Source organism: Syngnathus scovelli, chromosome 10 (genome assembly GCF_024217435.2).
Source record: "Syngnathus scovelli strain Florida chromosome 10, RoL_Ssco_1.2, whole genome shotgun sequence".
Classification (NCBI taxonomy): Eukaryota; Metazoa; Chordata; class Actinopteri; order Syngnathiformes; family Syngnathidae; genus Syngnathus; species Syngnathus scovelli.
Window position 1 is genome coordinate 2553764 of NC_090856.1, and position 19582 is coordinate 2573345.

Consider the following 19582-nt stretch of genomic DNA (forward strand, 5'->3'; position numbering starts at 1 on the left):
TCAACCCTACAGGCTACGTGAGAGTTAAATTTGAACAAAACAGGGAAATTGGGCTATTATTGTTGTCATTTTTAAAAGTCACTTTTGAGGTATCTGATGTTTCATAATATTGTTAAAAGTAAGTTTGAAATGTGTCTTTTTGGGTTGAATTTAATTTGGAAAAACTTTTTGTGGCAATGACCCGGAGCTGGTTGGTTGACACAAGGAACAGGCCAAGCGAGAAAAGGTGGGAACCGAACCAAAATACAAAGTAAATAAGTTAACTCCAGTTTAACTCGTTGATAAATATTATTTTTAGAGGAATGTACAGTCAACAAAACAAAACCTTACAAGAATTTTATTTAAGTCAACTTGATTAAATTTGCAATCAAAATGGTGGTCTTGATTCTCAACGAGGTGTGGCGATGATCCGGAATTGTTCGGGGGAGTTGGTAAAACCCTGCACGCCCTCCAAGCTGGGCATCTCTCCGGGGACGGCGGCGAAGGTGAAGCGTTGCAGGAGGGCCGTGAAGAAGAGGAAGAGTTCCATTCGTGCCAGATGCTCGCCCAAACACGCTCGTTTACCTGGACGGAAAAACCACTTAGAAATCGTTTTGGACTGGCAAGTTTCTTCTCGTAGACGCAAACCTGCAGAAAATGGCAAAAAGGCGTCTCTTCTACGAATGCGGCCCTCCGAATCCAGGAAGTGTTGAGGGTTAAACGTGTTTGGGGTCTCCCACTCGTTCTGGTCGAAAAGCACCGACGTCAAGTTGGTAACCATCATCGTGCCCTGGAAAGCGGTGGTGTTGATGTCATCGTTTTATACTTCCAGAACATTTTCCTCCGTCTGATAAGTTACCTTTGGAAGGGTATATCCTCCCAGTGTGACCTCCTTACTGGCCATCCTGGGGAATCCCAAAGGAACGATGTTCCCCATCCTCTGGGTCTCGTAGATGACGGCTTCGGTGTAGGGCATGTCGGGTCTATCGGATAACGCCGGCTGGCGCGATTGTCCGATCACGTTGTCGATTTCCGTCTGGACTTTCTCTGGGGAGCGCCACGCGAATCAGAATTCGGATTCTGGTCTGTTGAGTTTTGTTGGTCTCACTTTGGATGTCCGGATAGTGCATCATGTAAACCAGAGCCCAGCGCAAGGTGGTGCTGGAGGTCTCCGTGCCCGCCTCCAAGAGGTCCAAGGTGGTGACCACCAGGCTTTCAATGTTGAATCCAGCTTCAGGGTCTTCTTTCAACTATAGAAGATGTTCTTATTTAAATGAGCCCATTTTTAGTTTTTCAAAGTCTTAAAAATGGGAAAGCCCACCTTGTCTATCTCCGCAAGGTACACATCAATGAAGTCCCGAGGTAAATCCGGATTCCACTGCTCCTGGTGCTTCTGCACTTCAGCCCGCAGGAAGTTCTCAATCTCCCTGTAGTTGGCGAGGACTTTCTGGTGAGGGCCCGGCAGGTACTTGAAGAGAGAGGGGAAGGTGTTGTAGAGCTGCGGACGGAGCAAAAAGTCAGGTCGGTCGATGCGGCAAGGACTGATTTCCGGACTTGGACCTGCGCGAACGGAGAGCCGCTATTCAGAATGGCCTCGTTGTCCAACTCGATGAATCTGCGGAAGTTTACGTCGCTGTACTCAAAGCGGTGTCCGAACTCCACCGAGGAGATGATGTTCCCCACCGCGTTGGTGATTCTGTATTGAGGGTTGAACGGCTTCCCTGAGAATTCAAAGCATCGGAGGATGGCAAAAAGTTCTGAAAGGAACAAATCCTCATCTTAAGCACTCGCCTTGCTCTTCTTTGAAGGCCTCGCACAGAAAGCCACATTCCACTTTGATGTAGTTCTCCAGGCTTTGCTGGCCCTCTCCAAAGTAGCGCAGGTGGGTGTTAATAAATCTCCTGTGCTTCTTCCACGGGTAACCATTGCTCGCCCCGATACCTGTAGCAATGTCACCCATAAAAAAATCTAGCTCATTCCAGCACACTTAACAGCCACTTATCCCAGCGCTGTTGAAATCGCATTGAAGAACGAGCTCTCTCACCGAGACCCTTGAACATTTCGTCAAAGAGAGGGACGACGGGCCGGTCGACAAAGCTGTCCAGTTGGTTGATAAGCGCCTCTTTGAACATGCGGTAGGTGGAGATAAACACAATCCTCTCGCTGCCTTGCCTCAAGCTGCACACGGGGCCGTACTCCTTGGTGAACTAAACAAAATACGACATGTGAGAAACATTACAATTTGACGTGGTGCTACTGATCAAATGCAATTTTAGCCAAATCTTAAAAACTGCAGACTCAGGTCCACCTCCATGTGCAGTGTCACTTTTAATTCTCAATCTTACGTTTTCCACGGATTTGTAGTCCATTCCAGTGAAAACATTCCCGAGAAAAGGCAGGGCCAAAGGTCCCGGGGGGAAAGTGCTCGGTCGCCAGTTTCGCAACACGTCCGTTAACATAAGCGCCGCAAAACCCAACAGGAGCCAGCCGCTCGGGTCCAGACACTCGAAAAGAGCTTGAAAAATCATAATTTCGAGGAGATTTTTCTGACCTGTCTGCAGGCAACCGGAGTTGTTTATGAGAGGCGGAAAAGGAGGTGCGGAAAGTTACGTAACACGTCCAACGTAAATTAGAGTAGAGGTTGCAGTTGGCTCCTGATAACAATCACATAGAGGGAGTGCATGCACAAGCTGACAATGGAAAGTTATATAACTAAATAAATATAATTAAATACATTGGCTTAGTGTGTGACCTTTGCTAAGAATCATTAAAGCAATTAATATTAGTCATCAATGTAATAAAGAAGAATTGCAAGTAATAATTTGGCAGGGTAGTTCTCAGAATGTAGGGTCCAAAAATAAACTTGTTCAAAACCAGGCGGAAAATAATATATGCTAAATAAAAGTTTCCCGCAATGTGGTAGTTCATATTTTTTTCCACGATATTAAGCTACATGTTGAAATGAGAACATTACGTGTGAATGTCATCTTGCGGTGAGTGAACTGGGGCAGCAGTCGACTTGAGGAGTCCTATGACTAACCCCGCCACGTCGTTAAACCGGGTCACTGACCTCGTTTTCTCGCTCTGGCTCCCCCCACGAGCAACGCAAGCAAACGCACTTAATGCCATCTTAACACGTCGCCGTCATGCCATTTGCGTTTTATCAGATGGACGCTTCGGAGAATGTCAAAACCAATCGCTTGACGCCAGGAAGCTGTGACACTTTTCGTGCTGAGCGGCCATGACCCTCTGGAGATGCTTCATCGCGATTCTCCTCAGCAGTGAGATTTTTTTTTTGCTTTTCTCGCACTCATACGCTCCAAAAAATCATCTACATCTGCTTTTTCGCTCTTCCCCGCAGCAAGTGGACCACTTTTTGGCGGTTGCCAGAAGTTTGACGACAGCCTGGGCTACCTCAGCGTAGAACCGCCTTCGCCCTTTTTACTAGGCTCGGACCTCCTGGTGTCCTGCCACATCAACAAGTGTGAATGGAGGTAAGAAGCTGGAGTCAAAATATTAGGCACAGACCCGCTCTAGTACAAGAACTGCAAGCCGCCTTGCAGGTCCAAAGTGTCTTTGGTGATGAAGCCGCGGCCCGAGCTTCAATGGAAGAGGGACGACTGCAGTCCGGTCGTGACGTTCAAGCTGCCCGACGTCCGACGGCCTCGCTTTCACCTGCTCTGCAGACTCCACAAAGACGGCTTGGTCAATATTGTCGGAGGGCTGACCTTGCAGGGAGGATGTATGTAGCGTAGCTTCACTAAAATGTTAAATTAGCTTAATGGCTAACAACTGTTTCCTACTACCGAAGGGCCCCCAGATAAGCCGGAGAACATCACCTGCGAGACCACCTCGACCTCCCCATGGGTGGAGTGCCAGTGGCGGGCGGGGCGCGACACTCACGTGCCCACTTCCTACAATGTGTCACTCAGCAGGTCAGTCCTTCAACCATGGCTCGGATTGACTCCGCTAACATTTGTATGTCCTCAGTGGAAACAACACCTGGACTTGGCCTTCGGAGGCGGACAAGGTGGTGCTACCGAAAGCTGAGATGAATCTGAACCAGCCGTACCAATTTGTGGTCAGCGCCGACAACCGCTTCGGTCGCTCGCGCTCTGACTCGTTCACGCTGGAGCCCACACGCATACGTGAGCAGAAAAAAATCAAATAGAAATGATCACCAGCGTGATTATTAATCAAGGGGTCTCCCCTGTCTTGCAGTGGTACCCCAAAGTCCTCGCATCACACACATCCACTTTGGGAACTCCTCCGCACTGGAGGCCGTGTTGCACTGGAAGACGGCCGAAAACTCGTCACAGCTCACAGCTTCCGTCAGGCTCCGCCCCACCGACTCTTCCTCCTGGGTAAAAAAAATAAATAAATACACAAAAGCTAGGTTACCTCCTTATTCAGTGCAGGAGTGACCCCCACCTCCTCCCACCTTGTATCACTTAGGACGCGAGAGAGGTGACCCGGCTCAGCCAGGATGAAGTACGAGTGGATGATCTGCAGCCCCTGGTGGACTACCACTTCCAGATCAGGACTTGTAGCACGGCAACCAGAAAATGCAGCAAATGGAGTCAAGAGGTGGTGAGCAGAAGTCCTGGAAAAGGTCAGGTCCATTTTTGTATTAACACGTATTTTATATATATATATATATATATATATATATATTTTATTTTATTATTTTATATATATATAAAATTATATATATATATATAAATATAAATATATAAATATATATATTTCTTTTATTATTTTATTATTTTATTATTTTATTTTATTTTTATATATATATTTTTTTTTTCCACTAATGTACAGGGCCTATCTGCTTGAAGCAAACAGGCCCCGATGTCAAAGTGGACTCTTGGGGTTATAAAAAAAACTTATCAGCGATAACTCATGCGTTTCCTGTACATTTATCTTCAGGACCTTCTCAGCATCTGCGTGCGTGGCGGATATTGAGTAATCACAAAAGCAGCTCGATGCAGAATGTCACCGTTTTGTGGAAGGTGACCTGATTTTAATCCGATTTTTAAAGGAGTCATGCAGTAAATAACGCTGATATATTATTTAATGCTAATCTGTGATATAGGCTCCTCCTCCAAAGTCGTTCAGTGGACAGGTGGAGTACTACAAGGTGGACGAGGGCCAGGGTTCACGGCAAGTAGTCTGTGCCACGGCCCTGTGCCGGTTTTCCCTTCAAGTCCCGTCCGATCTTGAATCGCTTGCCGTCAGCGTGGTCACTACTTATGGGACGTCGCCGCCGGCCAGCGTGCCCCTCACATTCTCAGGTACGCACAAAAAACACTTCAGATGATGTAATGCAGGTTTTAGGCTAACGTGGGTTGTTGCTGTTCAGGTGACCCTGAGCCTGCTTTGAGACTCACTGATCCAGTGGCTAACGGCAGTGCTATCCTAGTCTCCTGGGACTGGGTAAGACCAAGAGCACCAGGAAGTGACGAGCTTTACTACATTGTGGAATGGACAAGCGTGCCTGGAGGGAAAAGTGAGCTGGGCTGGATGCAAGTGTCCTTGGATCAAAACAACGCAAGCATCCAAGGTAGAAAACCAATTTTTCAATACGACACTGACATCTAGTGGATTGGTAGTGTATTACACCCAATCTGTAATTTTTTGTTTTGAGGCCTGTCCGTGGGCGTGAGGTACAACATTTCAGTCTATGCCGTGAGCAGAGGAGGAGTCAGCACGCCGTCATCCATCTTGGCCTACTCAGGACAGCTCAGTAATATTTTAAAAATACACATCATCTCCCTCTTGGGTGTTTAAAGCCAAGAAGACTCAAAGTCATAAACTTTCAGAACGGACTTCATATATAAGTTGTGAAGTCACACGATGTTTCAGAACCGGATGCCGGTCCCAGTGTGTCGGTGCTGCAACACAACGCCACACATCTCCTGGTCCAGTGGGAGAACCCTCCAGTGGAGCTGCAGAGGGGCTTCATCAACAACTACACCATCTATCTACGGACCCTACGCATGCATAGCCAAGAAATTCCAGGTGAAGCAAAGCATCACAAATAGTGGAGAAAAAAAAAAAAAAACTGCAGTTTGAGGCATTGTAAGACTGATTCAATATAACAGTGACCTCTAGTGGAGAGTTTTGACTACTACAAGTTTGCTGAGCTGTCGTTGTTGTTAGTGGCGGTGGCTGCAACACATCACAGGAAGACATGGCTGAAGTGTCCTGAGGGTGCGGTGGCCGTCCAGATGTCTGCTTCCACCGCCGCCGGAGAGGGCCGGCGCGGGAACCTCATCTATTCTCGGCCCACGGAACCTGCAGGTTTCCTCTCCATGATGTTACTTAAAAAATAGGGTAGAAAGTTGCTGACTACTGAAGAATTTGTGGAATGCCTGGATGTTGTGAATGAAATTTTTTTCGAATGTAATGTTGGAATGATTTCTTTTTTTTTGTTTAGCTGGACTTACCATGGTGGTGGTCCCCGTGTTGGCTGTGGTGGCTTTCACTGTACAACTGGCGTGCTGGAGCTGTTTCAGGCAAAGGTACGGGATTTTTTTCTGACTAGAAGTAACCTGTTGCTAACCAAAACAGCAGCACTCATGTGTGTTTGTGATGATCAGGATCAAAGCAAGAGTTGCATTGTTTGGTCCTGACTGGTTGGTGGAGGGACTTCCCAAGCCAGGAAATAGCCAAGCCATCAAATTACTGGTAGTAGGACAATTCATTAAGTGTCTGCATGATGAAGATATCCAAATAAATTAATCATCTCCATCTTTAGCTGGATGCCGGGAGCGAGCCATCCTTCTCATACACCGACAGCGACCCACCGCTGTCCCCGATCAGTTTTGCCTCCGGAGACGACTTGTACCCCTTCGTCCCCTCTGTCCGGCATCCCACTAAATCCGAGACCCGTTTGCTGGGTACGGTTGTCCTGGCAACGCTGAACAACGGTTACAAACCTCAGCTGACCGTGGACACACGAGGAGACCAGTTGGACCAGGACCAGACGACCCCCACGGGGGATGACTCGGGTTCTGGCGGCTGTGGACTGACCCTGGGGAACTTACTGTCAAACTTGGAGTTGGACTCCTCCGGCTGGCCCAACATGATGGGATTAGAGTGCACCGGAGGTAACTTGAGCGACCCTGAAGATCGCCCCCCAGTGGTGGATTTACAAGGTGCAACCGTGGTGGAGGTCTCGCTGACTGGTGGGTACATCCCACAAATTTGCATTCCCAGCAGCGGGCAGGAGGTAGAATAATCATGTTTGTTCCTTCTGCATTGCTTTGGACAATATTGCGGTTGCCCAATTCAAATCTGAAATATGGGAGTGGCAAATTTTCTTAAAAAAAATTGTTTGCCAAAAATTATTATTAATATACCGAGTGTAATGTTTTGTACTATATCCTAATAATTGTAAGCAAGCACTATTTTACAGTATCCAACTATAAAAGGATATCAAACAAAAAATATACAGAATGTACAAAATTATATTTTTCTTCAAAATCCTATAAATTTGAATTTTGCAGCAAAAAGTCCCTAAAATTGTCATTTAGTATTTTTTTTTTACAATTTTCAATTTATCAAGAGGATGGACTCAATATGGCCTTCTAAATTGAGTTCTTTTTTAATTATATATTTTAAAATTTTGTACAATTAGCATAACATCTTGTCCAAGCTTGGTAGTAATGTGTAGTTTAACTTAACACTTTTTTTTGCAACTTCCTGAGGGCTGTCTCACTTCCTCAATACCACCCTACCACTACTACACACACACACACACACACACACACCTACCCCAAAGTAAAACATTACTGGTAAAAAAGGGAGATGCTTTGTGGGAATTGAGGGGAAAGTCCCACAATGCATCTCGTTATCGGTCGTGATGCCTGAGAGGAGGATGCTCGGAAATCGTGCTGAGGACAACATCAGTGTAGCTCAACTCTAAAACACAACTGGGTATGATCAGACAGCACAGATAAGGTTGACGGACGGACGGCGTTTGTGTGTATTGTCGTGGTTCCATTGTGCGGCACGCCACCGCACTGAACTTCCTCCCATCAAGTGCGACTTTGACTCGCATGAGAATAAAGAAAAACTAAAAACATGACACATCACCACGCTGATCTCATGGAGGATGATAAGAAAGTAGCACGAAGATAAAGATGGAGGATCTCTTCTTCAGACTTTTGGTAAGTACATTTTGTGGTTTTTCTGACTCGTATTTCAAACGTTTTGTGTTTTTTTTGTGAAAGGTGGTGGTGGTGGTCTTTGATATGAACATGTGACTCACATTGTCGGTTCCTGATGACGCATGGCGGCAATTCCCACGATATGGTCCTGGCTCTTCGCCGTGTCGCTTGTGCTGCTGCGATTAGGCACAGGTGAGCCACAAAGTTATTGAAAGAAACAAGTATGGTCTGAAAGGAAGGTCAAAAAGAAGGTGTGGAAGGCAACCTTCAGTTATTGTCCAATTTTTCTCAGGTGAGTCGTCTTCTTGCGTGATCTGGTCCAGCGCTAGACCGGTGGTCCAACGCGGTTCCAGCCTGAAGGTGTACTGCACGTTTCGCTGCGGGTGTGGCCGCTCCATGTACAGCGGGCACCCGCCCAGCCTGCAGCGCCACACGGTGGTCAACCACAGTACCACTTACATCCAAGTGGAGAACATCACCAAGGACCAGACCTTCAGTTGCTTGTGCACGTGCCTGGACCTCGACCCCTGCGGACTTGACATCTCGGCTGGTTGTGAGTGAGGACCTGGAGCTGGTTGTCATCTCCCAAAAAAAAAAAAACTTTTTTTTTTTGCAGACCCACCAGAGACACCACGGAACATTTGCTGCAACTACACAGTGCTGAGCGAGCAGATGGGTGAGATGTTTTGTTCCTGGGAAAAAGGCTGTGAAACACACCTGAGAGACACTTCAGAACTGTGGTTAGTAAGAGGGGGGGGGGGGCAGAGCAAGTGAGTGCATGACCTTTAAGAATTCAAAAAGTTTACAAAATTGTGTGTGTGCAGGGTGAGCAGTGATTCAAAGTCTTGGCGTCCAATCAAAATCAAAGGATCTGACCCCCCATCGGCTAGATTTGCCCTGCCCGATGAAGTCCGGTTCATCTCGGTGCAAGTCACCACCCACAATGCACTGGGGTCGGCCATGTCGCTCCCCGCCAACTACACCCTCAGCAACATCGGTACCTTTAGCGTTTTTGTCTTTGTGTGACTCTTGTGGTGCATGTTTAAGTTGTGTTCTTATGAACAGTGACCCCTGCCGCTCCGGTCCTCGGAGTACACCGGTGCTCCTCTAGGGGCTGCACCATTAGGATTCGGCAACCCGTGAAGACCCAACACCTGGAGGTCCAGTACGCTACGGAAACGGGACTGTGGACTACCGATCCAAATTCAGTACGAGTCTTTGTTCCTCACAATATTTCCAATCAGAAATGCTAACATGCTAACCGTTGCTAAAGCAGAACATGCCCGTGGCTTTGGATCAGTTCTTCTCCATCTCATCTCTGGAGCCCTACCAGTGGTACCAGTTTAGAGCCAGGACCAAATTCAAAACAGGATTGTGGAGTAGCTGGAGCAATGTCACCTCCAGTTGGACTCAGGAGGAAGGTCTGAAATAATTCTACGCTAAAATTGTCAAATCAAGGCTTTCTCTCAAAGCAAACGTGGTTTGTGGTCTGGTAGCACCTGCCAAGGAGCTGGACGTGTGGTACACTCGACATCCTTTCGACTTCGACTCCATCAGGCTCTACTGGAAGGTAAACATTCAAATATGAGTGTGTCGTATCATCTCCTGAGCGTCACTTTCTGTTTCACTTTGACATTTAAAGGTCAATTTTGACCACGACTCGCACAGCAGACGTAGACACGCACGTTCACACACTTTGCATCGTCATATTCAAACAAAGCGAAGGCGAGCTGACGCTTTCACTTCACTGGAAATGAGAAGTTTAAGAGAAATGATCGAGTGAAAGACGTGAAATGCTGCAATGGTTTCTTTAGCATTTGAGTTTAGCGTTAGCTAAAACTTTAGTTGTTGCTCTTTCCACTGTCATGTTTTTTGACTTTCTAGCCAATGACCGTGAGCCATGCCAGGGGGAAGATTCTGGCCTACTCGGTGTCGGTACACGACTCCCAGTCTGTACTGGTGTTCACGTCCAACCTCAGTGCAAATGCCACCAACACTTCCGTAAAGTTTTGTGCCGAGTGTCACGTGACGGTGAGCGCCCTCAACTCCAAAGGAATGTCCCCGCCGGCCAAAATCCTCGCCTATCGTGCCAAAGGTATTTAACTTTTTTTTTTAATTATTATTATTGTTTACAATTTAAACCATTCAGTTTTACAAAAATCTTTTTTTGAAAATCACACCAATATTTTTACCAGTAATTTATTAGCATTTTCAAAAAGAAAATTCCCCAAACACACTTTGGTTTTTCCATTTAGCATCAGCTCATTTGGATGTTGAAGTGAAAGCACATGAGCGCGGTGCCACCCTCTGGTGGAGACAACCAGAAATAGCAGCGTCCTACGTGGTGGAGTGGTACCTAGAAGGGTTGAAGATGCATGAGCTGCAATGGCTCAGACTGGCAGGAGAAGATCATCATGCGGTCATCACAGGTCTTGAAATGACGTCCTGCTTCAGAAGTTCTTCTCGATGTTCTCGCTCACTCTCTCAATGTGTTTGCAAATTGTTTTTGCTCACGTTTTTTTTTCATGGACAGGTTTGAATGCATCCGAGTGTTACGAAGGGGCCGTTTACGTTCTCTACACTGACGGCTCAATGACCTGGAGAACGTTTAGACTCATCAACACCAGCCAATCAGGTGACCATTCGAGATGAATCCTCCTCTGAGGCCATGTGCCAAATTGAAGTCTTTAGCCATTTGAATCGTTCCAGATAATTTCAATCGCCTCTTTTGCAGTACCTAAAGTCGGCCCGTCGGTTAAATGGGAAGCAGATGCCACTCGAGTGACTTTGACGTGGGCGGAGCTTCCAAGGGCTCAACGTAGCGGGTGCATCACTCAGTACACCATCTACCTAGAAGACAGCCGTGGACATGTGCAGCAATGTAACAACCAAATATATCTCCATGGAGTTGATGCCATCGACTGTAACTGCCATTGCTGTTTTTTTTTTTCGTACAAGACTTTGTTCAACCCACCAAGCGGACGTTTGTGTTGGAGGACCTGCCGGTGGGTCCCCACAACCTGTGGATGACCGCTTGGACTTCTCAGGGAGAAGGTCCGGCTTCTCTAAAAATCCAAATCAACATCCAAGGTGAGCACATGTCTACTCGAGTTTGATGCTCACAAAAGCTCTAAAGACTTAACGGAAATGTGGTTCACAGCTGTCGAGGGGGTCCGGGTGTTCCTCTTGGTTTTGTGCTTGCTGTTGTCCGTGCCGGTGCCGCTGCTGCTGTGCTTGTGTCAAATCGGAGCCGTGAAGAAGAGGTTCATAACATCCCGCAGTAGTCCAGAAGTTTGTTTGCCTTCCTTGACCCGATGGTGTTCTCTTTGTAGGGCGTGGCTACTTTTCCAGTGCTTCATGCTTCAAGTGGTGCCAGATCCTGCAAACAGCAAATGGGCAAAAGAATACGACCAGGGGAAGGTGATGACTTTTAAAGAAGACCTTAATAACCTGATTTAATTAAAAAGTTGCCTTCGTTGGTTATGGTTCAGGGTAAAATCCACGCTCAGCAAAGTCAGACCGTTCCGACGGAGGAGGAGGAGGAGCCAATCGTCGTCATCGTCAAAGATCCAGAAGAACTGTCCAATCATAACATAGAGGAGCTGGACTCCTTACCGACCAGCCCTTCCACACCCGGGGAGCCCTTCCCCACATACATCAAGAGTTACTCCCACAAGTCGGATGGCTCGGAGCAGACTCAGACCTCGCTCAATACCGAGACTGAACAGGAGGCACAGTTTTCGGAGGAAGAAGAAGATGGACTATATAAAACGGAGGAGGAGCTGCCGACCGTTGGAAAGTTGACCCTGGATTTAGTCAGGATTGACTGGAGCCTCTCTGAGAACTGCTGATCACAAACCTGACTTGACTTTTTGAGACTTTTTTGTGGGTCCGCCTACCAAATTTCTGAAAACTAGCCAAAAAATGGTGCAAAAAATATGTTGTGATATTTTATTTTATCTACAAAATGACCATGTAGACAAACACAGTGAGACATCTTAACGTAATATTTGATACATTATGTACAATATCAAACTTTGTTCGACCTGTTCTGTGGAGAGAATAGCTGTCAAAAAGATGTATGCGTGATTAAAATGTATAAATAGATCAAATCAAGTACAACTTTCAGTCCTTCACTCCTTGTAAAAGTTCTTTCTCACTGAACCTTCTTATCCTTATCGGCCACCACTTCTGAGAGGTCCTCAGGTTTGACCGCCTTCACCTGGGCCTCCATTTGGGTGACCCGTTGCTTCATGCGTGTCTGGCTGGAGGTGAATTCAGCCAGGAGTTTCGCAAACTTGGTCTGCATGGCTTCCAGGTTCTCCTGAAGCCTGCTCAGCTTCTCCTCCAGGTCCTTGGGGTCTGCCCCGGCATTAGCCACAGCCTCGTCAATCAGGTTGTCCTTCATCAAGATAGCCTTGCCCTTCTCTTCCAGGGCTTTCTTGGCATCTGGGTACTCGGTGAGCGCCTCCATCAAGTTGTCCTTGGAGAGGGCGAACAGGTCAGAGTAACCCACGCTTCGGATGTTGGCCGTTCTCCTGTTCCCGGCCTTACTGCCCTTGATGCCCAGGATGCTGATTTCCCCAAAGTATGCACCATCGCTGAGGACCACAAACTGCGTGACGCCGTCGTCGGCCACCACCGCCAGCTTGCCCTCCTTGATGATGTACATCTCCCGACCAATATCACCTTTCTTGCAGATGTAGTCCCCCGGACTGAAGACTTGAGGCTCCAGCTTGAGCACCAACTCGATAAGGAGTCCCGCCTCGCAGTCCTGGAAGATGCGCACCTTCTTCAGTGTGTCAAGATGGACGTTGATAGCGATTTCAGCCTTGAGCTTGTCCGGCAGGTTCTTCAGAACTTCCTTCTCATCGCAAGTCTTTTTCTCCGTCCACAGGTAGTCGAACCACTTGATCACCCGGGCCTCCAGCTCTTTGGTAACCTTACGGAACTGCATGTACTGCTTGATGGAGTCGATCTTGGCCTGGAACTCAGCGCGGGAGGCGTTCATGTTGGAGATCATGGCACCGACGTTTCCGACGATACTGGCGAAGATCAGCACACCGGTGAGGAAATCAGCGATGACAAAGAGGTATTCCACGTCTCTCACCGGCGCGGGCGTCTCGCCGATGGTGGTGAGGGTCAGGGTGGACCAGTAGAGGGAGTAGATATACTTCCTGGCCAGGCGGCCATGTTCCGGGTGACTGATGTTGGGGTATACCCAAGTGTCTGTGCCGAAACCAATCGTCTTGGAGATAGCGAAGAACATGCAGGCGTTCCAATGGATGATGACCAGGATATAGAGCACGAGGTTGCTAATACGAAACATGTTGGGGAAGCTGGTTCTGGTTTCAGTCCTCTCAAAGAACTCAAAAAGCCTGGAAATCTTGCAGAGGCGGTTGAATCGGAACTCTGGGTTGTTGAATCCGAATTTTAAGAAGAGCAGATCGGTGGGGATCATGGAAATCATGTCGTACTTGAACTGCGACGTCGTCCTGTATTTGGCTCGCAGCTTCGCAGCGTCCTTCACCAGCAGACCTTGTTCCAGGTAGCCTGAGGAATGGCACGAGTAAATAAACGATGGTTCTGATTGGCTACCAGGTGAAGACCTGGCCAAGGAACTGACCTGTTCTTGACCGGACAAACGTGTCTGTGAAGTAGATGAAGTCTGCGGTGTAGTCTAAGAAGATCCAAAGTTTTGTAAACCGGTCCTGCAGTTCGTTGAAACAGGCTCTGGTGGAACAGATGAAAACATTTGAAGACTTTTCAGTTTCACGTCAAATGTTAAGCCAAGAAGAATACCTGGTGACAATCATTATCAGGTTGTAGAAGACTGGACCAGCGATGACTGTCAGCCATTTGTAGTACATGTCTGTAGCCGGGTCCATAATCCAGATCTCCTTCCTGAAATAAAAAAAAAACATATTTTATTGTCGAAGAATCCAGGAATCAGATCAATGTTTCCGCAATTCAGTGACCCCGACGTATTGGACAATACTTACGGGGGCTCCTCTTTCTTCTTGTCGTCTTTCTTATCATCTTTTTTCTCATCCTTCTTCTCATCTTTTTTCTCATCCTTCTTCTCATCCTTTTTCTCATCCTTCTTCTCATCCTTTTTGTCATCCTGGTCTTTTTTAATCTCCTCTTTCTTGTCTTCCTTTTTGCTAAAGGATACAATCTTGGGCTTTGAATTCTCTTCATCACAAATGTCTATAAGGGACTAACAAAGGGATACCAGACTACACCAGGAGGTGAGGGAGGGAGGTCTAGAAATATCCTGGCAGTTTCTTTTTTATTCTTGTCTTCCTTTATGCTATTGGTCACAAACTCTAACTGTGAATCAGGGATTGAGGGGTTGACTAGGTCTAGAAGGACTACTGAAAGAATTCCGGACAACACCAAAAGGAGCAAGTCTGGTGCAGGTCTGGAACTATCTTGTTAGGTTTGGTAGGACTCCTAGCCTTAAAGCAGATCCATCACAAATCCAAACAGAGATTCTTCTTGGAACTGTACCTTTGGTTGGGTGTAAGGAATGGAAGGGATGTCGCTACCAAGGTAGGCTAGCTTTCTACCAAGTCTATAAACTTACTCATCTGTGTTGTTGCAGTTATTCATGTTGTAAGTAGCTAGCGGCCACTTATTGCCAAGACTTTGGAAACAAACAACGTAGGGTAGTCAAGCCCCCTTATTTGATGATCGCCGTTATTCAAATTACTTCTACTCACTTCTTCCGGTGCATTGTGCCGTTGCGGTCTAAGGACTGGCCGTCGCTTTTGCAGCCAGACACTTCTTTGAGATCAGGGCCTCGGAAACGCTCCAGGAAGGAGTCGTGCCTTTGCGGTACTTCAGGGTTCATCCTGTTGAAGGCCCAGTTGCGCAGCATGTAGAAGAAGTAAGAGAGCCTAGACATGGTCAGAGAGAGAACAGAGACAACGACGACGTGACACCCATCTAGGCTACTGAGGGAAGGAGTGGTCAGATCATATAAGATTGAAGTTTACCTGGCCATTGCGCCTGTACCAGTAAAAAGTGTCCTGTTGGATTTTGAAGATAGTGCCCTCTCGGAATTGTTACTGGAAGACAACGTCCACAGAACTTGAGCCACAAAGTCAAACATCAAATGTTTTTCACTTTCACAGATCATAAATAGTAGTCTGCAAGTGTTCAAGAAACCTTTAGAGGGGCCTTCAGACCTTCTTAAACCTTCAAACGAACCTGCTGTCTCCATTTTCAATGACGGCCAGCTCCTCATCAGATGTGTGACTGGACAAGGGACGTCTGGTCAGGGAGGAGATTTCGCTGTTGACTTTTGCCATGGTGACGTGTCGGGCCTTACTGGCCTGAGAAGAAACAAAACTTTTTGGATAGAAGTTTTGGAAAAAAGTTTCAGTCTATTGAGATACAATAGAAAACCAGAGCAGATTGTTTTTGTTTTTCTAAACATTCCTGCGACATTCAAAGAATTGCATTCCAGGGCCTGTTCCTTTCTTCTCACAGCTTCAATTGTGTTTGCTTCCAACGTATACGAACCCGACAGACACTTTTCCACTGCGTCTGTGTATATACATACGACCTCTAAAAATACCCCCTCTTTATGTCTTTACCGCTAAACAGGATGATCGTGCTCGCTATGTGTGTACGGTCAGCCCTGATTTTAAAATAACTGCCTCTTACAGGTCTGCGTTGGACCTGCTGGCAGCATGGCTGTGTGAATATATAGCCCGGCTAAGTCCATTAGGCAGAGCGCTTTGGAAACACATAGTTAAGGACTTCATTCTTCACCTTTGAGAAGGCTCAGTCTGGACCATTTCTTTTAAAAAAGCTTTGCTAGCTAGCGGTTGCGATCTTTGGGGAAATCGCTAGTGAAGTTAGCACGATAATGGTCATATCATAATAACTCAGATAAATAGCAAGATATAGTTAGTCATGGTTAACACAAAAGTACATTTAAACATGAGTTAAATATCACTATTAATTGGGTTTTTCTCTTGCTGCTGTGAAGTAGTCAACATCTGCTTTGTTTTGTCGCTGTCATCTTAGCAAAGATTTAAACTCGCTTGCTAATGTCAGTGGTTGTAGCACATGTAGGCACGTGTAGCTTAGCGCTAATGCCAGGGAGTTAAAAAGCACAGTACACCCCCTCCGGCCTCACTACATTAAACGAAACTGACAGTTTACCTTTAGCCACCGCGGCTAATGGTAAACTTGGCTAGCATTACATCATCAGACATAACAACAGACGTGCTGGAGATGTATTGATTATTTTGTGTGAATTTAATTTCAGTAAATAGATTCAATTTGACTATGTACAGTGAATATCAACACTGTGTTAAATTAATTATGAACAATTCAAAATAGCAGTCAATGTTGTTTATTTTGAGAACAGCTTTTCATTTACAATGATGACATGGCTGCAGTTAGCACATAATGTTATATAATAATCATGGCCAATGTTTTGAAATGTATTTACCTTGATCTCATTTTTTTAAATACGAAAGAAACCTGCCATTGGAACATGATGCCTAGAGTACTCACACTTTGTACTCAAATAGAACTCATCGTACTCATTCAACTTTGGTACTAAGAATAAATAAGTACAAACTGTGAAAGGTACACAAGTCAAAATTAAAAATTTATTTTTATTGGCGTATTTTGTTTACAGTACAGTGAAGGGTGTAGCTTCATTTTTGTCCAATTATAAAAGTGCTTTGCTGGCACAAAATTGGCAATAATTAAATACATTTTAAAAAATCTGCCAGTTTTAAATGAGCTAATGTCGGTGGATTAAATCGACTTAATCTGTACTGGTATTTGTGTTCAAATGTAGGGGAAAATTAAAAAAGTGTTTACAAAACAATTATTGGTATAGTTTGTATTTCTACTTGTTATGATTTGAGTATGACACGACCTACCACTGAATGTAACTAAGGACTGAAACTTATAAATTCATAGTTACTGTTAGCATTGTGTTGACAGAATGATCTGGTAATATAATAATGCTCTTATTTGGTTTGTGGGAGATTAGCAGCACTGTAGTGTAAAGACCCGCTAAGAGGCTTGAGGCTTTCTATTTATCGGGACAACCTCACCCCGGGCAGGGACAACCCAATATCCCGTCTGAAATGATATGAGAAGATTTAGCTCTGTTTTGATTTTCATGATGTATAGTGTATTATACAATGGGAGTTTAATTATTTTATTGTATTGTATTCTATTGTACTGATTAAATTTAATTGAGACTGTAAAATGAGGGTAGCTTTGCTAATAGACACACTCTATTCCAGTAAACAAATTATTATTTATGTAAAAAAAAAGATAATATTATAAAGATATTTGTATAAATTATTTTGATAAATAAATGAACAAATAATCATAAAAACAAATAAACAAAAATAAATAAATGAATGAATAAATAAATAAAAATAATAAATAAACAAATAAATAAATGAATAATTAAATGAATAAATAAATAGACAAATAAATAAATAAATAACAAAATAAATAAATAAATAAATAAATAACTAAATAAATGTATCCATTTTTGTTTGTTTGTTGAATGTGGCACCTACCTGATCATACATGTAAGTCCGCTACATTAGAAGAGACCCCAATGAGACCACCACCGTCCGCATCCATCCTTCCTCGAACCACCGTCTTCCCCTCACGTGTACGCCAAATTTTAGACCAATAAATAATTCCCCATGGCTCGCTCCTCCGTCTACGAGATCTAAAAACGTGCACGCCGCCTGGACAGCCAGACGAGCGGGCTGTGAGGATGAGGATGAAGAGGAGAGGTTCAGCTGGCAGATCAGATCAGGAAAGAGGGAGGAGTCATCCGTCCAGGCTATGAGATGATTTAGACCCCCAGTAAAAACACAATATAATCAGTCAATTTAGTCTCTCATTATGACTCAATTTTCCTTCTCGTAAAAAGATTTTGAGTTTTTTTGTCCTTGGAATTTTAAAACTTTATTTACGTTGACAACCTATTGTCATAATATGGCTACAAGAACCATTTTGTGTAATATTTTGATTTTATATTTGAACATCTCTGGTCCATTTGGCCCAGTCGAACAATTACTATCATAACGAGCAACTCATTAGCATATCAGTGTCCCGCCCAGCTCACTCATCACCCCCGTGAGGTTAAAAAAGAATCCCTTGGCAATAAACAGAGGCCGGCCTCTAATCCTGCTTTAGTGTGGAGAATCTATTTCAGCCATTTAAAGCCCCCTGATACTCGCTTGGTCAACTTTTCCGTTCAATATTCTCAGTTTTTATGCCAACATATCGTCCAACTATGAAATTAAACTTTTTGTACATATTGTTCCATTCACTCTATTACGGAAACAAACACGACTATGGAAAATTCAGTTTCAGTACCTTCGAAATACATCACAAAAAAAACCCACAGACATGGAGGAGTCATTGTATTGATGAAGCAGCGTGGCTAATCTCATTTTAACTATTATGGCGACCGATTGGCCTCTCCCCTGTACCCTCAACCACCCTCTCCAAACCTCATTAGTTTTAGGCCTGCCTCCAGGTGCATGGAGATCCATTCAAAGCCTCTTTACTCATCATACCACGTGCTCATGACTGCTTTCTCAATGTGTTGCGGCAGCAACGGCGCACCCCCCCCTCCCCCAGATCCTCCCTGTGCCCGGTGCAATTACAGCCCCTCGGTTCCTTTTTGTTTCATTCATCAACTGTTTGACAATAGGCATAAAAAAATGTATAGAGAGGAGGTTGTATCACATTTTATTTTCAATCATCATGTCAAATGCTCCTGATTGGCAGAAGGGCCATCAACATGGACGCCAAAGCAGTCCTAATAATGACTGTGAGTCATTCCAATCACTGCTGACAAAAGTCAAGATTCATCCAGCCAGTCAATGGTGCGTAATCAGGCTACTTCAACGTAGAAATTAAAGCGTGGGCAAGGCCGGAGAATGGCAGTGATGATATAAATCAAACACTTTGAATCATGATTGAGGAAACAATAGCGTGCTCTAAAAGTGCTTCCATGTATGAAGTCTTTGTTTTTGTTGTGGAAATAACCTTTGCATCTGCTTATCAAAGTGGTGATGATTAGTGGTTATCTTTAGTGTGCTTTTTATTTCACTGGTATGTACTATTAGTCATTACGGTGGTCAATAAAGTTGGTTTAGTGTAAATAAACCTTCTTCCCAAATAGACAATAACCAGATGACCCCATTGAGTTTTTTTTTTTTTAATTCTATGATGGCAAATACGAGAGTGCATCAATGAGATTCATTGAACAAGGTTTGTCTAAGTGTTATCAATTGAGTGTAAATATTTAACCACGATTGTAGTTTCATTTTCCGTTTATCATTAACAACAATGATTCACTGCCCTTCCGAATCTGTTGTCTTAGAAGTACGTCAGATATTGTGCAGGCATGAAAT

General features: G+C 44.9%; 4 protein-coding genes across 11 annotated transcripts; 2 read left to right on the top strand and 2 right to left on the bottom strand.

Annotated features, from left to right (window-relative positions):
- Positions 1-321: 321 nt before the first annotated feature.
- LOC125970687 (cytochrome P450 2J2) lies at positions 322-2596 on the bottom strand. 2 transcript variants are annotated; one of them, XM_049723272.2, is made up of 9 exons: positions 2531-2596; positions 2024-2186; positions 1771-1920; positions 1540-1700; positions 1301-1477; positions 1088-1229; positions 839-1026; positions 628-769; positions 322-564 (listed from the first exon to the last, which is right to left on the bottom strand). In XM_049723272.2, the coding sequence occupies exons 2-9, from the start codon at positions 2109-2111 to the stop codon at positions 389-391; spliced, it is 1224 nt and encodes a 407-aa protein (XP_049579229.1). In that variant the 5' UTR covers positions 2112-2186; positions 2531-2596; the 3' UTR covers positions 322-388. The 2 variants fall into 2 exon arrangements, with proteins under 2 accessions (XP_049579229.1, XP_049579221.1); XM_049723264.1 differs by lacking the exon at positions 2531-2596 and adding an exon at positions 2325-2507.
- On the top strand, positions 2444-7391 carry il23r (interleukin 23 receptor). 3 transcript variants are annotated; one of them, XM_049722882.2, is made up of 17 exons: positions 2444-2575; positions 3147-3260; positions 3341-3473; positions 3543-3721; positions 3791-3914; positions 3970-4127; positions 4201-4343; positions 4435-4591; positions 4909-4991; positions 5075-5273; positions 5342-5542; positions 5627-5725; positions 5845-6000; positions 6142-6282; positions 6419-6503; positions 6582-6669; positions 6740-7391. In XM_049722882.2, the coding sequence occupies exons 2-17, from the start codon at positions 3221-3223 to the stop codon at positions 7220-7222; spliced, it is 2469 nt and encodes an 822-aa protein (XP_049578839.1). In that variant the 5' UTR covers positions 2444-2575; positions 3147-3220; the 3' UTR covers positions 7223-7391. The 3 variants fall into 3 exon arrangements, with proteins under 3 accessions (XP_049578839.1, XP_049578831.1, XP_049578848.1); XM_049722874.2 differs by lacking the exon at positions 2444-2575 and having other exon boundaries at positions 3103-3260; XM_049722891.2 differs by lacking the exons at positions 2444-2575; positions 3147-3260 and having other exon boundaries at positions 3388-3473; positions 3532-3721.
- Positions 7392-7532: 141 nt separating this feature from the next.
- On the top strand, positions 7533-12276 carry il12rb2 (interleukin 12 receptor, beta 2a). 2 transcript variants are annotated; one of them, XM_049722905.2, is made up of 16 exons: positions 7533-8153; positions 8217-8345; positions 8446-8706; positions 8770-8893; positions 8978-9150; positions 9219-9361; positions 9427-9574; positions 9650-9723; positions 10038-10248; positions 10409-10582; positions 10687-10788; positions 10888-11034; positions 11112-11243; positions 11314-11416; positions 11486-11573; positions 11645-12276. In XM_049722905.2, exons 2-16 carry the CDS (start codon positions 8276-8278, stop codon positions 12002-12004), a joined length of 2310 nt encoding a protein of 769 aa, XP_049578862.1. In that variant the 5' UTR covers positions 7533-8153; positions 8217-8275; the 3' UTR covers positions 12005-12276. The 2 variants fall into 2 exon arrangements, with proteins under 2 accessions (XP_049578862.1, XP_049578870.1); XM_049722913.2 differs by having other exon boundaries at positions 7539-8153; positions 9430-9574.
- Positions 12091-17940, bottom strand: LOC125970547 (cyclic nucleotide-gated channel cone photoreceptor subunit alpha-like). 4 transcript variants are annotated; one of them, XM_049722926.2, is made up of 9 exons: positions 17723-17939; positions 15369-15493; positions 15155-15226; positions 14879-15010; positions 14743-14802; positions 14156-14317; positions 13956-14057; positions 13780-13886; positions 12091-13706 (listed from the first exon to the last, which is right to left on the bottom strand). In XM_049722926.2, exons 1-9 carry the CDS (start codon positions 17732-17734, stop codon positions 12310-12312), a joined length of 2169 nt encoding a protein of 722 aa, XP_049578883.1. In that variant the 5' UTR covers positions 17735-17939; the 3' UTR covers positions 12091-12309. The 4 variants fall into 4 exon arrangements, with proteins under 4 accessions (XP_049578883.1, XP_049578882.1, XP_049578901.1 ...); XM_049722925.2 differs by having other exon boundaries at positions 14879-15055; XM_049722944.2 differs by lacking the exons at positions 14156-14317; positions 14743-14802 and having other exon boundaries at positions 17723-17940.
- Between the last annotated feature and the right edge of the window lie 1642 nt (positions 17941-19582).

Coding starts and splice junctions, on each gene's coding strand:
- il23r (XM_049722882.2), top strand. CDS start 3,221: ATGACCCTCTGGAGATGCTTCATCGCGATTCTCCTCAGCA. Junction 4,344..4,434: donor CCACCGACTCTTCCTCCTGG/GTAAAAAAAATA, acceptor TGTATCACTTAG/GACGCGAGAGAGGTGACCCG. Junction 6,670..6,739: donor GCCAAGCCATCAAATTACTG/GTAGTAGGACAA, acceptor CTCCATCTTTAG/CTGGATGCCGGGAGCGAGCC.
- il12rb2 (XM_049722905.2), top strand. CDS start 8,276: ATGGCGGCAATTCCCACGATATGGTCCTGGCTCTTCGCCGTGTCGCTT. Junction 11,244..11,313: donor AATCCAAATCAACATCCAAG/GTGAGCACATGT, acceptor TGTGGTTCACAG/CTGTCGAGGGGGTCCGGGTG. Junction 11,574..11,644: donor AAGAATACGACCAGGGGAAG/GTGATGACTTTT, acceptor GTTATGGTTCAG/GGTAAAATCCACGCTCAGCA.
- LOC125970687 (XM_049723264.1), bottom strand. CDS start 2,507: ATGATTTTTCAAGCTCTTTTCGAGTGTCTGGACCCGAGCGGCTGGCTC. Junction 1,701..1,770: donor GGCCTTCAAAGAAGAGCAAG/GCGAGTGCTTAA, acceptor TTGAATTCTCAG/GGAAGCCGTTCAACCCTCAA. Junction 1,027..1,087: donor GCACTATCCGGACATCCAAA/GTGAGACCAACA, acceptor GGCGCTCCCCAG/AGAAAGTCCAGACGGAAATC.
- LOC125970547 (XM_049722925.2), bottom strand. Junction 14,318..14,742: donor AACTGCAACAACACAGATGA/GTAAGTTTATAG, acceptor TGTATCCTTTAG/CAAAAAGGAAGACAAGAAAG. Junction 13,887..13,955: donor CTGATAATGATTGTCACCAG/GTATTCTTCTTG, acceptor CTGTTCCACCAG/AGCCTGTTTCAACGAACTGC.